The 15,617-nt window shown below is 38.2% G+C and overlaps 1 protein-coding gene across 6 annotated transcripts in view; it reads right to left on the bottom strand.

Annotated features, from left to right (window-relative positions):
- Positions 1-15,617, bottom strand: part of TTC8 (tetratricopeptide repeat domain 8) — a 58,449-nt gene that overhangs the window by 23,531 nt on the left and 19,301 nt on the right. For 5 of the 6 annotated variants that reach the window (XM_027066382.2, XM_015088363.3, XM_027066383.2 and 2 more), the window contains 3 exons: positions 14,249-14,293; positions 5,544-5,629; positions 1,271-1,358 (listed from right to left, as the gene is read on the bottom strand). In XM_027066382.2, coding sequence (XP_026922183.1) covers positions 1,271-1,358; positions 5,544-5,629; positions 14,249-14,293 — 219 coding nt within the window. The remainder of the gene's footprint in view (positions 1-1,270; positions 1,359-5,543; positions 5,630-14,248; positions 14,294-15,617) is intronic. The other variant, XM_027066385.2, reaches the window with a different exon arrangement.

Genomic DNA, 15,617 nt, shown 5'->3' with positions numbered 1-15,617 from the left:
AGTTTTCATTTCAAGGTGTCAGAAAAGTTTAAAAGTCTACTGTGATGCTTAGAAGCTTCCTTAAGAATTTTAATATGTAATGTACCAAAGGTGGACTTAGTTTCAAATATCTCTGAAAACTACAGTAAATATATCAAGATTATTTGGCACCGTAAGATCATATGATGTAACTTTCATTGTGTCCTTTTAGTACACAAATTCTTAAAACCGTATTTAGGAAGTAGTTCTTCCTTTTATATCTCTTCTTTTCAACCTCCTTTACCACACTTTTTCATTTTAAAGTGTTTTTTGTTTTTGTTCTGTTTTGTTTTGTTTTGAGAGAGCAGGGGAGGGGCAGAGGGAGGGGAGGACAGAGGATCTGAGGCAGGCTCTGCACTGACAGCAAAGAGAGCCAGATACAGGGCTCGAACCCACAATCTATGAGATAGAACATGACCTGAGCCGAAGGCAGACGCTTCACCAACTGAGCCACCCAGGAGCCCCGGCACTTTTTAATTTTAAAAAAATTCTTCAAGATACAGTAAGATGATGTCCTAACTGCCACTTCATCAAATGTTTCTAGAAGCCCTGGTGAGGGGCCGAGACATAACTTTTCTCCCAGGACTGAAAATTCTAAGTGGCCCTTCACCTCTTTTGTGGCTGTGGGGGGCAGCAGGGGACAGTGAGTAGGAAGACCTGCGTTTCAGTGCTGGCTCTAAACAGCCAAGTGACCCTGAAAACCCTACTGGAGCTTCTTTAAGTCTCTGTGGCCATAAAAGTACAATGGAAATGTGAAACCTACTTTGCAGGGTTGCTATGAGGCTTACATTAAACTGTGTGGAACAGACCTGATATAATACCTTGTACTGAATAGGTGTTCAATAAAGGGGAAATCTTTGTTGTTATGGCCAAGCCAGGAAAGGAAGGACCTACATAAAAACAGTCCCCGTTCTCTACTGTGTGCTGAGGTGGGAGTCTGGCAGGTTGTAGGAACTACGGCCTCTCTGGGGCCTGTTACCCATGAGGGTAGTAACAAGCCTACAGCAGCTTCTTCTACTCTGATGGGCAATCTTTCAAAGGGGTTTTCTTATTTTTCATGGCAATCAATTTCTCCTGAGACCGTTAGCCTCCATATGTTCTCACTTTTCCACTTGCTATAAAGAAAAATATGTCTGAGCACATTAACTTGCCAAATATTCCTGAAGAAACTGGCAACTCTCCGTGTATACTGGCCAGAATTTGAACCTTTATTTTGAGAAGACAGATTTCACTCTGGTTTAAGAATACTTACTTTTGCCAAGTAGAGAAATGTATCTACCATTTCCTGCTGCTTCAGGGCTGATTTAAACTGTTTTTCTGCTTCACGATACATTCCTAACCTAAGAACAGTCATTTAAAAAATTAGACATTCAACTTAAAAATACTCTAGCACTTATTCACACACTGAGGATATGAATAGAGACAAGTTACATTTCTATCTCGAAGAGTAAGTGTGTACTAAAGAAGGTAATGTCAAACACACATATAAATTAATATTCGCATTATGTTTATACAGTTTAGCAAAAAGTTGCCTATTTCCCATGTTCACGGCCCGTGCAACCCTCAAACGGTGTGTAGAAAGTCTGTCTGGACAGCAGGGCTAACAGCTGCCAGTGAGCCAGGTCATACCAGTTTACCACCCAAAGAGCTTATGATCAGCTGGACATATGGCAAGTGACCTGAATAAATGCTTAAGGTCTCCATTTTATTAGAAGAACTTGATGGCATTTCTATGAAAATATTACCTGCTCTGGGACAAAGGCCCATTTTTAAAGCCATTCTTAAACAGTTTTGATGTAAGTAGTAATTACTACTTGAAGGAAACAGGTATGCCATGTTGTGATTCTAGAAACATTTTCCTTTCCGTTTTTATCTTCGTATCCAATACAGATTGTCCTAGTCTACAAATCTGAGATCTGTTCCTTGCCTCACTGTAGCCGTCCGGATATCAGCCCAGGGAACGTTCTATTACCACTAACTCAATCGTGGAAGCATACTTGAGCCTGTCCTCGATCTGTCGGGCTTTCTCATAACTACTCATTGCTCGCCAGCCAAGAGCTACTTGGGCACCTTACGATGCTTTTACTTTGTGAAAGTTGGAACAGTACACCATATGTTCCCTCAGTCTACTTCCGTTCATAGTGAATGAAACAGCTGTATCCTAACAGCTGTTGGAAGATATAAGATTAATGGGGTTAAAAGCAACCTCCCCCCCCAAACACTGCCCTAAAATTAGAGAGAATGTGTTAAATGGCAGAAGCCCCCATATAACTTTTACAAGAGTATTCATAAAATGTTACCAAAGAACTCCAAAGTTCTGAAAAACGGCATAGCTCTCTACACAGCTTCGACTGAACATTCAAGTCTCAAGCATACGGCTAAAGTTCAGCCACTGAATTCTGTGAACACTTAATTATCCACGAGAGTCTGGATATTTTTATCTAATATGATGTCTCTTCCCAAAAATGATTTAAAAGGGATTACAATGTAATCCTATAAAACACATGCAAAACAAGAATGAGAAAACAGATTTTTTTCAAACAATGGTGATGGAAAGATAAACAAGTTAAAAAACAAAAAAGCAATCAGAGCCATTTAACTTCCCTGGAAACCAAAGAAAGGAAGGATGGATCATACATATTTTTTTATTACCACGCCCTCAAGAGAGAACTTCTAGTACTATCAAAAAGGAATAACCACATGGGTTCTTGTGCAAAGGAAATTAACGGGGCCATGTATAAAGAAAGTCTAGGAATAATGAAAATATCAGCCAGGTTCAGGAACACCGGCCAATATCAGAGAGTCAAAGTCCAGAGATAACCCACCAACTGCTAAGCTTTTCTCTCCAATTTAATTCAATAAATACTGTCAAGCACCAACTGCATGCACATTTCATAACACAAAAATGAAGATCGCAACAATGTCCTAAAGGCACAAATAAGCATGAAACAAAACGTTCACAAATAAATGGAATCATATTATGGCCAATAAGAGAAAAAAAAAGTGTTTTGAGAGCACAGAGGAGGAGTGAACCAAGATAGTTTCAGGGAGGAAGAGACAGGCAAGCCTTTGAAGGCTAGAGAGGGTGGGATGGGGGTTGGGTAACATCTCTGCTGGAAACAAACTGAACTGTCAACACAGGCACACAGAGAGCACAGTGCACAGCATGGTAGGGGAATGCTGAGTTGTCTAGGGAGGTCGGTAGGGTGCAACTGGAAGGAAGGACACAATAAGTAATGGGGGAAGAGAGAGAGATGGGCAAGCGTGTGGACTGGACACGATCAGGCGTGCCACATTTAAAATCCAGATTTCATCCTCCAGGTAGTGAGGATTAACCAGAGAATCCAACCAGAGCTGTTTTTTTCACAACACTGTTCTGACGGTTGTTTCTAAGAGGGCTGATGGAGCAAGAAAATGGAGGCAGAGAACCCAGATTAGAAGCCAATGGAACAATTCAAACAAAACGAAAAGCCAGAATTCAGGCACTGGTATGAGAATGGGTAGTAAGGGAACAGCTGTGAGAGCTACTTGTAGACAAAGAATTGGCAGAATTTACTGATCAGAGCAAAATTTGGGGCTACATCCTCTGGTAATCCACCCTTGACCTCTCCAGTCCAATTTGGGAGCTCTTTTTCTGGGCTTGCTTCTATCATGGTGGGAGCTAGGCTTATAATTGTTTACTGTCCTCTCTTCCCTCCCCTTTCTGCCCTCCCTCCCCTAATCCCCTATGATTTTTTTAAATCATTTATTCTGTTTATGTTTGAGAGAGTGAGTGTGCGTGGGGGAGGGGCAGAGAGAGAGAAAGAGACACAGAATCCAAAGCAGGCTCCAGGCTCCGAGCTGTCAGCACAGAGCCCAATGCAGGGTTCGAACCCATGGAATGCAAGATCATGCCCTGAGCCAAAGTCAGATGCTCAATTGACTGAGGCACCCAGGTGCCCCGACTGTAAACCATTTAAAGGAAAGACTGTCTAATAAATATTGGTAACCCTTGTACCTGGCAGAGTAGCAGCTCGTTACATAGCTTAGTGAGTGAATGCAGGAGTGCTGAGCACAACAAAGATGAGAGGCTATTAAGGGACAGAGAAGAACCCTGACTAATACGGCAAGGTGCACTCATTTAAATGCCATCTTACACGGACGGCAGAAGGAGTCCAAATTGTGCTTGTCTTTAATTATTAAAGATTTCTTAAGCTTTTGTTTAGAAGCTCAGGATTTCAAGCTTGCCTTCAGAAATTATACTCATAAAAATTTAATGGTATAATGCTACAAAATTACCTTTTAGTAGAAAATACTTCCTCAATCTAACAGCAGAGAAAACACATAAGTTCTATGTAAAAATACCTAAGTGGAAAGTAGTCTTAATTTCAACCGAAAAAGAATAAGCATTCTTTTTATCCCATTTATATATTTCCTTTTCCTCACAGTGTTGGACTGATAAGTTCATCTGAAGGATGCTCAGAGTAACCGGTCTACCTGGTTTTGAATAATGAAAGACATTTATCTTTATAAAATACAATTGCCTGTTTGTCTCTATTTTTCAAATGCTTCAAATGCACTTCAATTCTAGGCAACAAGTTTTAGATCATTTACTAGTTGCTGTACAGTATTCATAAAACTAATTACAACTTTCCTGACCTTGCCGTTAATTTGCTTAAAAACATGTTTAAACATTAAGTGAATTAATGGAAGATTATTCAGATCCTAGAGAAACACCATGGAATTGTGCAAATAGTAAGAGAACTAGCCTCAGAAAACTGAGCTCTAATTCTTGTCCTGCCACTTACTAGCTGTGTGAATCTGGACAAGTCACTTTTTCTGAGGCTCAATTTTTCCCATCTGGACAAAGGGCTAATAATTGCAACCACCTCCAGGTGCTGTGAGGTTTAAGGTAAAGTAACAAATGGACAAGCTATCTCCCAACTGTAAAGCACACTACAGATGTGAGGCATTGGGGGAAATAAAAAGACTTGAGAGCAAGAGGAGAAGAATGGGAATCAACAGCCTCAGCTCTAACTGCTCCGTTACTGACTGGTCTCGTACTAACTAGTTCCTGATGCAAATCACAGGCTCTCTCTGGCCTCAGCCTCCTCATTTAAAAAGTGCTGTTGCATCTGATGGTCTCACAGTTTCCCTGGCCCGGCACTACAATTTTACTATTCTAAATTTTTTTTAATGTTTGTTTATTTTTGAGAGAGACAGAGACCCAATGCAAGCAGGGGAAGGGCAGAGAGAGAGGGAGACACAGAATCCGAAGCAGGTTCCAGGCTCTGAGCTGTCAACATAGAGCCCAACACAGGGCTTGAACTCACGAGCCGTGAGATCATGACCTGAGCCGAAGTCGGAGGCTCAACCGACTGAACCACCCAGGCGCCCCTACAATTTTATTATTCTAGAGGTATCAGTTCTTGGTACTACCATGTGATTGTTCAGGAAGTGCTTTCTCAAGTAAGTCAAAGGCCCAGTTCTTATTTCTTCCTGAGGAAATCTACCCAGAAAAATAATGATCAGAGTTGAGATTTTACCTGTAGTAACACTTTCCAATCTGCACTTTCCACCACCAGTCCTTGTACTGAGAGTACTCTGTGGAGAGGGCAGCCAAGTCCAAAGCCTTTGAAAACAACTCATTTTAGATTAGGATTTTCTTTTCTAACAATAAACAGAAACAATAAATAATGAAATGAACCGTGTAATTAGCATCAATCAAAACATGCATTAGAAATCAGACAGAAACTCAAGTTGTTCATGTTTCCAGATGGCTCCACCAATTTTCCCTAAATAATCAGTTCCAGACCAGAGGGCTGACAGCAGATGAATAGTAAAAACTGATCAAAGAAAAGCAGATGGACAATATGTTAGAATACAATGCTAATATACAAGGCTTAAAATGGATATTTAAAAATCCCCCAAGTTGTACCCTCCCCCCACCCTTTATCTACCATCCAATGATCCCTGTAAAGTCAGTGGTGGTCAAGTCTTTGGTGTGTCAGCCAGGTCCAACTTCAGGCCCCACTTTACAGACAGATGTAGAGAAATAGAAAAAGGTCAAGTAAGCAGACAGAAGAAGGCCTGGAAAACAGGATCGTGAAGAAGAGTCAAAGGACAAGGGCACTTGGGTATCTGCTGTCTTCAACCACCATTGTTCCATCATCCTGACCTCGCCTCACGTCCAGTGATGCTGAGGGTCAGACCTGCCTTTGCTGCAGACTGAAAAAGATCTGAGTTGCTTGCATATTTTACATGGGTTTATCCCTCTCTCTCCAACATCTTCTAGTTTGTTCCTTCCAGTGTTTATAGATGACTAAATAGGAATTCACATGTTATACAGAAGTAGAAACCATTTGGACAAAAAGGAAAGCAAATCAATCTTTCCACAAATTTGAAGCTCATGTAAAGATCTAGTGAATAAAAACTCAAGTTATTAGTTAAAAGAGAATTCTCACGTTTTATGATACGAGTCTTTCTCTCAAGATTGGAAAACTCTTACTCTTTAGCCAGTGTTAGTATAATCATTATATCCCACAGTTAAAGTATCTCTCAGATTTACAGTTCTGTGATCTCAGAATATATCCCATATTATTGTCCATGTCTTAATGTGAACTCATTGCTGAAATGCAAGCCAGATGAGTTCCTTTGATGTCCCACCACAGAATTAATAACTTTTCCTTGTGTTTCCTCATCTTCCCTTACTCCAGGGGAGACTTCTAAAGATGCAAACTCTTTATAAAGGAACAGTGTCACCATGCTGAGGTTCTAATGCACCTGAAAATCAAAACCTCTATTTGAAAGCTATGTGAATTAAAAACAAGCCACATGCTACTCTCGTATGCTTATTTTTCTTTTTTCCTCCAAGCCAGAAATAAAAGTGGAAGCAAAAAATGGGGAAAAATTATAACTTCAGTTAGATTATCTCCCAAAATACTTGAAAAACATATTCTCAATCAGCTCAATTTGGGACTGCATTGTAAATATCTGAACATGTTAATTTTAACTTAATCTTTATAAAGAACTTTTCCAGCAGATAGACCATATACACTCTCTTGTTTAATATAAAAGACCTTCTATTTTTTCAGAAAAATATGTCTTTCTCAATTTGCTACATATTCTAATTTCCCAAGGTTAGATTTAGTGCTTGTTACAGGCTGCTGATTTTGTTTATGGTCCTAAAACAAGTCTTCCTATGTAAGACCTCTGTGTTTGTTCTCAACCGATTAAGGAAATTAATATGACTTATTGATATGGAATAAAAATGTAAAAAATATACATTTTAATGATCATTCCTCAAATGAACACTGAGGCTGCACTAGACAAAACTATTTATGACTATTTCAAATGGGCTTTAAGTTCCCTGAGAACAGGCACCCCTTCTTACACATCTCTGTGGTTCTGATATGTTGCTATGCTGTTAAGAGGCACTCAAGGATGATGTGTTGATTGAATTAATTCTATTCCTTATTTCTGACTTATACTGAAAATAACTTAAGAGCCAAACAAAATTCATAGTAGTAAGATTTATAATTAAAAGAAACTAACATTTTAAAATGTTAAAGTGATGACAGATCTTTATTTCTTTAAAGTCTTTCTCAATTTTTCAAAATAAATGACTATGGGACATTTAAGAATCTTTGAAAAATCAATCTAATATCAAGATATTCATAAAGGCCTAGAATGTCATATAAAAGCCATAAGTTTATAAAAGTCCACAGGAGAGGGGACCTTGGCAGATCTAGGCTACATAATGTTTGTGAATACAACCAACCGAGCATCACAGTGTATTTCTTTTTTTTTTTTTAATGTTTATTTATTTTGAGAGAGAGAGAGAGAGAGTAGGGTACAGGGAGAGAGGGAAGATCCCAAGCAGGTTCTGCACTGTCAGCACAGAGGCAGGGCTTGATCCCACAACCGTGAGATCATGACCTGAGACAAAATCCAGAGTTGGACACTTAACTAAGCCCCCCAAGGCGTCCCATCCAGTGTATTTCTAAGTGACAGTGCTCCAACCATTAATATTTTTAAAAACCAGTCATCCTTTAGCTATTGTTATAGTTGTAACAACTTCAGGATGATGAAATTAAAGAGCATATGGAAATAAAGATTCCAGAATCAACCCACATGCCACTTTAATTTTGCCAATACTGCCAATATAACCCCAAAAGGCACAAGCGAGGAGGGAAGGGAGTTATTAAGAACTCAGAGGCAGAAATACGGTTTTCTATAAGTCAGCTTTACTTCTTCTTATCATTTAGCTATTACTTCATAACATTCTCTATATTTACCTCCAGTATCCTCCATATTTGTCTGCAGATAAACACAGAATCAACCACCCACATGGCACTTAAGTTTTGTCAACACTGCCCCCACAAATGGAAAAAGCATTAAGAATGGAAAGACACAAATATAGTTTTCCATGGGAAGATCAATTTCATTCTTTCTTAAGTACCACTTCACATTATCCTCATTTGTCTATTGTATGTTCGTGTTTGTGTGAAATGGTTTATTTAAAAAGAAATCTGGAGGCCACCCAAAGTAACCAGTATAAAAGCACCTCTGATTTCTTAAGAATGTTAAAAAAAAAAAATCCTCTTTTCTTTTTCCAGATAATCTCATAAAACAGAGTTTGTGGAAAAAAGGCATGAAAATGCATGCTTTCTGCTCATTACCTAAATCCTTCTTCCTTTCAGAAAATAACATTTGTGATAAAAATCTAAAATGACATCTTAATGGGACAATCTGATCCATAGCAGAACTATAATGCAATGAGTCCATAACAGAGTAAGAAAACAGAAACGGGGCATCTGTCCTGCTCGATCCTCCTCACATCCGTCACAGTACCCAATAATTATTTGTTTCAAGAATAACCCAGTCGAGAAATAAACCAATCAATAAATTCATGAATAAAAAGGAAAACAGAGGAACCAACAATTTGTGCTTTTCACAAAATAAAAACAAAAATTTCTTAATTTCATGTTCTATAAAATATATGTATTGAGGGTAAGCAGATGAAAATAACAAGCAGGATATAATTAATTACAAATATTTTATTTTATTACTGCCCCTAATTTATAGCTAAACTTATAAATGAAAAGTTGCTATAACATTATTGAAAATTTTGGAAAAAATTGGATAAAGTTTTGGTAAAACTGGATACTTTCCATTACTGCCACAAGGTATAGTTTTTCAATTTACTGTCGTACTCTTTTCAATTTACCGTTGGCACCATGGAGGCATTTAACAAATATCTGTAGAATTAACACACCTTAGTTCTATAATACTTTTATTTCCTTTTTTTTTCTTTTTGGTAATACCTTCTAGCATATGTTATAGTATATATTTAGACTAATAACTATTTAACATACGTACTAAATGTTATATTCTGTGGGCTTAACGTTATAAACACTTTTCTGTTTCTGCCCGAGTTTTGTAATTATGATTTTTTTAATGGCTGCATAAAACGCTAGGATGCAGTGTAGTGTAACTTAGGTTGTTAATCCAGATTGCTTAGTTACTACGGCTAATGCTACAATGAACATCTGCAAATAGAGCACTTGTGAAATTTCTTAAGAAGTTAAAATTACAAAAAAAAAAAAGTTAAAATTACATACACAATAGGAATATGTTATCTTATTCTGTTTTATATTACCATACTCTTTTCCAAATTATTGTACCATTTAAAATATCATCTATATCAGGGTAACAATTTACTCCACTCTTTCCCAGAATTTTTTTTTTCAAATTTCAGAAATGTGAAATTGAAAGTCCAAATTCTTTAAGTTACTTTTTTGTGTTAGAAAGTGCATCTCTAGTGTGCTTGTTTACTGGCATTTTCTCTAATGTCAATTTTCTGTCACTGGATCATTTCCATTTCCACAAAAAATTTCCTAACAAATTTAGATAAGCTTTTTCTTATTTAACAAACACTAACATTTTAAAATCATGCTTATGTACATATTTCATCCTTCTGTTGTCCTTTTACATTTGTTTGGTTTTGTTTCTGTTCACTGTGCAGAGATATATGTAAGTCAGTATATGAATATATACTGAGATATATATGAATCAGATATATATGAATCCATAAGTCTCTATTGTTTGCTAGTTTAAATTATTTTTCATTCTTCACTAGTCAAATGTCTAAAAGAAAGTCTTTAAACAAATTTTCTCAACAGTGTTGTTTAATGAAGCATAAGGATCTGTTTCCAAAAAAAGTAAAAAATTGTGCTCAATGTTGCTTGTTTCTAGAGTATTGAGTCTTTCACTGTTCTAAAGAATAAAAATACAGGGGCACCTGGGTGGCTCAGTCGGTTAAGCGTTCAGCTTCTGCTCAGGTCATAATCTCCCAGCTCGTGGGTTCAAGCCCCACATTGGGCTCTGGGCTGACAGCCCAGAGCCTGGAGCCTGCTTCGGATTCTGAGTATTCCTCTCTCTCTGCCCGTCCCTGGTTTGTGCTCTTTATCTTTCTCAAAAACAAATATTTTTTTAAAAAATTTTTTTAAAAAAATAAAAATCTAAAATTTGTAAGTGGGGACCCCAGCTCTCAACAGTAGTTTGTATCACTTCCTTGCTACTGAGATCTATTTGAGAGTCATTTTTGCTGTGCTTTTTCTCTTAATTTATGGACTTCCTTCATTGAGCTAGGAGACACACACCCTCCTATTTGTTTATCAAGCTCTGGTCCTCAAATCCTGTTCATGCTCCCAGCTCTATTTGCCTACACTAGGAGGCCTAGCATTCCAGCCTTCGATTTTTAATTTTTTAAATGTTTATTTATTTTTGAGAGAGAGACACACACACAGCATGAGCAGGGGACAGAGAGGAGGAGACACAGAATCCAAAGCAGGCTCTAGGCTCTGAGCTGTCAGCACAGAGCCCGACACAGGGCTCGGACTCACAAAGCACGAGATCATGACCTGAGCCAATGTCAGATGCTTAACCGACTGAGCCACCCAGGTGCCCCCCCAGCCTTCTATTAATCATCGCCTTTCAAGCTACATTCTTCAGCAGTAGTCCCCAATCCTGGCTGAAAACTAGCATTGCCTGTGGAGCTTTTACAAACAACAGATTGACCAGACATACTCGTGGGGATTCTGATTCAGGAAGTCTAGCAAGGATCCAGAAATCCATGACATTAAAATTCACCAGGTGAGCAGTGCCTGGGTGGGTCAGCTGGTTAAGCGTCTGACTTCAGCTCAGGTCACGACCTTGTGGTCCATGAGTTTAAGTCCCACATCAGGCTCTGTGCTGACTGCTCAGAGCCTGGAGCTTGCTTCTGATTCTGTGTCTCCGTTTCTCTTCTGCCCCTTCCCTACTCACACTCTGTCTCTCTCTCTCAAAAATAAATAAATGTTAAAAAAATCTTTTTTAATAAGTAAAATCAATGAAATTCACCAAGTGATTCAGAAACAGCTGGATTTAGGAACTACTTAAGAGCCCTAGGATTTGAGGGGCAGGAGCTCAGAGAGTGGAGGAGTAAGGAGGTGGCCCAGTGGGTGTATTCTTGGTCTGTTACTTCTGCTTGAACTCCTGCAGCCCTGCTTTTTGTCTGTTTTCTACAGCAGGGTCTGGATAAGGTTTTGTTTGAAGAAAAAGGTTTGTGCTGTTTAAATAAAAAATTTGAAAGTCGCTGCTCTGTTTAAGATCAAATGTTTTTAATCAATGAATATGAAGAACTGTGAAAGCATTCTATATAATACATCATACGTAAAGGTTAAAGTCTGTTAGAATCTTTAGAGTCTTTAAGATCCTTAGGATCTTTAGAAGAGAAGCTCAGTTAGTGCAGAGAATAAATCCTATTTTATTTCACTGTGGCTCCTACTCCTCAACGCCATTATATCAATGCCAAGATGTAGAATGACATCCTTGAGATGAATGTATTGATAAAGCCGTCATCCCTGTGATCTCCAAACAGCATACGATCTGTCTTTCTGAACCCATGGTCTACAACTCCTCCCCTCACAGACCTCACTACAGCCACCCTTGCCTCCTTCCTGCTCCTCGAACAACCCACGCATGCTCCCACTCAGGGTTTTTGCGGTTATTCTCTCTGACTTACATATTCTTCCTACACAGAACTGCACGGTCTGCCCCCCACCATCAGGTCTCCGATTAAGTGTGTTTTCAGAGTGGATTTCACTGACCACCTCCCACCCCATCCAAAATGGCATCTTCCCCCATGTCACTGTATTCGCTTCCCTGTTCTTTCACTTCTGTAGTACTTACTATCCCATGACATGTTACGTGTCTCTAAATGTGCTAATTATCTCTATTCCTTGCACAACCAGAATATAACCTCCAAAAGAGCAGAGATTTTTGTCTGCTTGCTTCACTCTGTAATCTCAGGGCTAGATCAGGGCCTGGCACACCACGGTGGCTCAGAAATTTGGGGATGAAAGAACAAAGGTCTCTTCAATAAATAAATCCTCCAAAAGTCAAGATACAGCTTTATGTTATGTAGAGATTGACTCATTTATGAATAGGAACGGTGTTTGGAGGTTTCTTTATAATGACGGTATAACTCTATGATTTTACATGTCATACTGTGACTCTGACCAGCTTTACATGAAGTGAAAAAGGCGTGTACTGACTTATTTACAGAAATGTGCATGATTTCTGCTCCAACCTTAGCTTCCTCTCTTCCCTACGTGGCCACGTCCACTAGCACTCATCACAGACAACTTCTACATTCTGTGTATTGGGCCTAGGCTCTCACCTACATTTAGTACCACATCTTCCAGTACATGCAAGTATCTGCACTTGGATAGCCTGTCATAGTTTCAAACTACAAATGCCTTCAAGTGCATTACCCAGCTTCCTTAGAAACTGACTTCCTTCCCTAATTATCCCATTTCTGTTAGTAAAACAATCATTCTTCTTGTAGCATCTTTAGGAGACAGATTTGACATGTTTCTTTCCTCTGTCCTCCACATCAAATCTATCATCAAGTTCTGCCACTGCTTTCTTTAAAAATGTCTCTCTGATGCTCCCACTTCTTACTATATGGCCTATTTATTTCTCACCCCATATCTTGCTCGTGTTTTTAACCCTTTCTTTACGTTTGTTTCCCCTCCTTCCCAAAAATCTGACTGACTTTGTGGATCTTTACTAATATCACCCTTTTGAATTTTTTTTCCCCTTTGCTACCTGGTGACAGTTTCACAGCTTGGCAAGTACCTCTTTAATTGCCTCATTATGCCAATTTTATTTTCTCAGCTGGACTGCATGCCTGATAGAGTCAGGAAAAAATATATTTTTATTAGTTTTCCTAGTATATGGCATTGTGATTGACACACAGAAAACACAACTGAGGAAAACGTTTTTATTTCCCTGAATATTTAACATATGCATATAAAGCTTTTTCCCTAAACTAATAAGAAAATGAGGGAAAGTACTATCATTAGACACTGCAGAATTAACTACGTTCAATTTGACAAAATTTGTGAAGTTACTGGTCATTTGCATATTAGCATGTAAAAAGTGAGGGGGCGCCTGGGTGCCTCATTCAGTTAAGTGTCTGACTTCAGCTTAGGTCATGATCTCATGGTTCATGAGCCCCACATTGGGCTCTGTGCTGACAGCTTGGACCATGGAGCCTGCTTCGGATTCTCTGTATTCCTCTCTCTCAGCCCCTTCCCTGCTCATGCTCTGTCTCTCTTAAAATAAATAAACGTTAAAAAAAAAAAAAACTTTTTATAAATGAAGAAGTCCTATGCATATCACCCTAAAAGTCTGTTAAGAGACTACAAAGATGTTTAAGTGTTATTGAAGCTGGGTGATGGGTGATACTGGCTCATTATATTATTCTCTGCACTTGTGTGTTTGAATTTTTCTATCATAAAATGTTAAAGGAGGGATAAGGGGTGTGCTACAAAAAAACAGAAATACACATATTAATAAACCTATAATTCACTATATGGACTACAGAAAAAAATGGATCAACAACGCTATTAGTATAAAAAATAAACTGTAGCAAAAGCACATTATACAATATTCTCAACTATCTATATCTTGCTTTTTAGTGGAAATCTATGTAGTCTATGGACCAGGCACAGTTCTTACCTCTTCTATATTTATACAACTTTTCCTGTTGAAAATAACAGTGGATTTGAAAGTATTAGTAATGCTCCAATTTTTAATAATTCCGTCTGTTTATAAGGTCAGAAATAGAACATTTCAGAATTGAAATCCCCAAAGTCAGAAAAATTACAATAAAAGAAAAGAGCATGAATTCAAAACTTACAGTCTTAACATCATTTTCATGATGAAAGATATATTCAAACAAAGCCTATGAAGAAAAAAAAAAAGGCCAAAAATACATTAGATTTTATTTTACCAAAAGCACTCTATTGGTATATCTGATACGGATATACTCAGACCATTTTGACAGCAGCTGGGTTGAACCAAAATAACAGGTACACTAAACGTGCCTTCATAAGTAAAGGGTCTATCTATCATTTGTTATAATCAGCATTTTAAAATACAATGCTTTATACTTGATTCTTGTTTTTACAAACTGGAAAACTGAAATAACTGAACAAGGTTTTTCGTATCATACACACTATTTTACTACAAAGAGAGATGAAAAGACCCACTCTGAGATTATCCTAAAACAGAGTCAGCCCATTTTTTTATACACTCTGCACATGTTATACAGTCATTATGATAATGATAATGACACTTTAGACATGGGAAAAATCCAGAAATTCCTTCTGAAACAAAGTAGATCTTAGGCGTAAAGTGGGATGTGTACATGACTCTAATGTGCAGCTAGGTCTGAGAACCATTATTTTAATACTTCCCCCAGCTCATCTGGATAAATAAGCATTGACCGAATTACCTCTTAGTGGTATCATGTTTGTCCATAAAACCATCAGTGCACCCTTGCAAAGAGGTTAGCGTATCAAGGTTATTAACAAAGAAGACTTAAGAGGCAACCAAAGGAAGAAAAAAGAAATCAGGACAAGGCCCTTCTTTTAAAAACTATACCTGACCCTCCATTCGCTCGGTGATAAAGAAGAAAAGTTAAGAGTACAGCTTGTGCTCCCGTTGCTATGAAAGGAGTAGAGACTGAAGCAATCAATGCTAGAAATGAGTCTTGATGAGTAAAGGCAAATTGGAAACCAAAGACAGAAAAAAAACCTGGCATTACTTCTATAAAAAAGCACAAAATCTGATTCAGTTTAAATCTAGTAACAGACCAGGTCTGTCCTGGAAGCATCATAGTTTGAGGGAGATGCCTCCATGGGCTACACTCCCTGAATAGAAAACAGCAATGGTACCAACCAGCCATCCAGCCACCTCAAATAAATGGCCGAAAAGGGCAGGGGAACTGGATACTCCATATGAGTTGCTGTTAATACTTCACTCTCGTGAAGGTAAGGGAAATACACATAGCTTTACAATTTTGCTAAATGAAGTTGACAGGATTGCTGTCAACTGAGAAATTAAAACATCACGGGCATTATTATAGGCTAATTCCCTATCAACTGACATTTCTTTTTCAGCTTTTAATTTCAAGTCTGTATGGCTCATGTCCATTCTTATATAACCTCGTGTTTGACATTTAGTAAATATGTTAAATGCCATTAGAATTCAGATTCAGAATGAGC

Source organism: Acinonyx jubatus, chromosome B3 (assembly GCF_027475565.1).
Source record: "Acinonyx jubatus isolate Ajub_Pintada_27869175 chromosome B3, VMU_Ajub_asm_v1.0, whole genome shotgun sequence".
NCBI classification, from domain to species: domain Eukaryota; kingdom Metazoa; phylum Chordata; class Mammalia; order Carnivora; family Felidae; genus Acinonyx; species Acinonyx jubatus.
The sequence above is the reverse complement of the archived record's forward strand: the minus strand, read 5'-3'. Positions and strand labels throughout refer to the sequence as shown.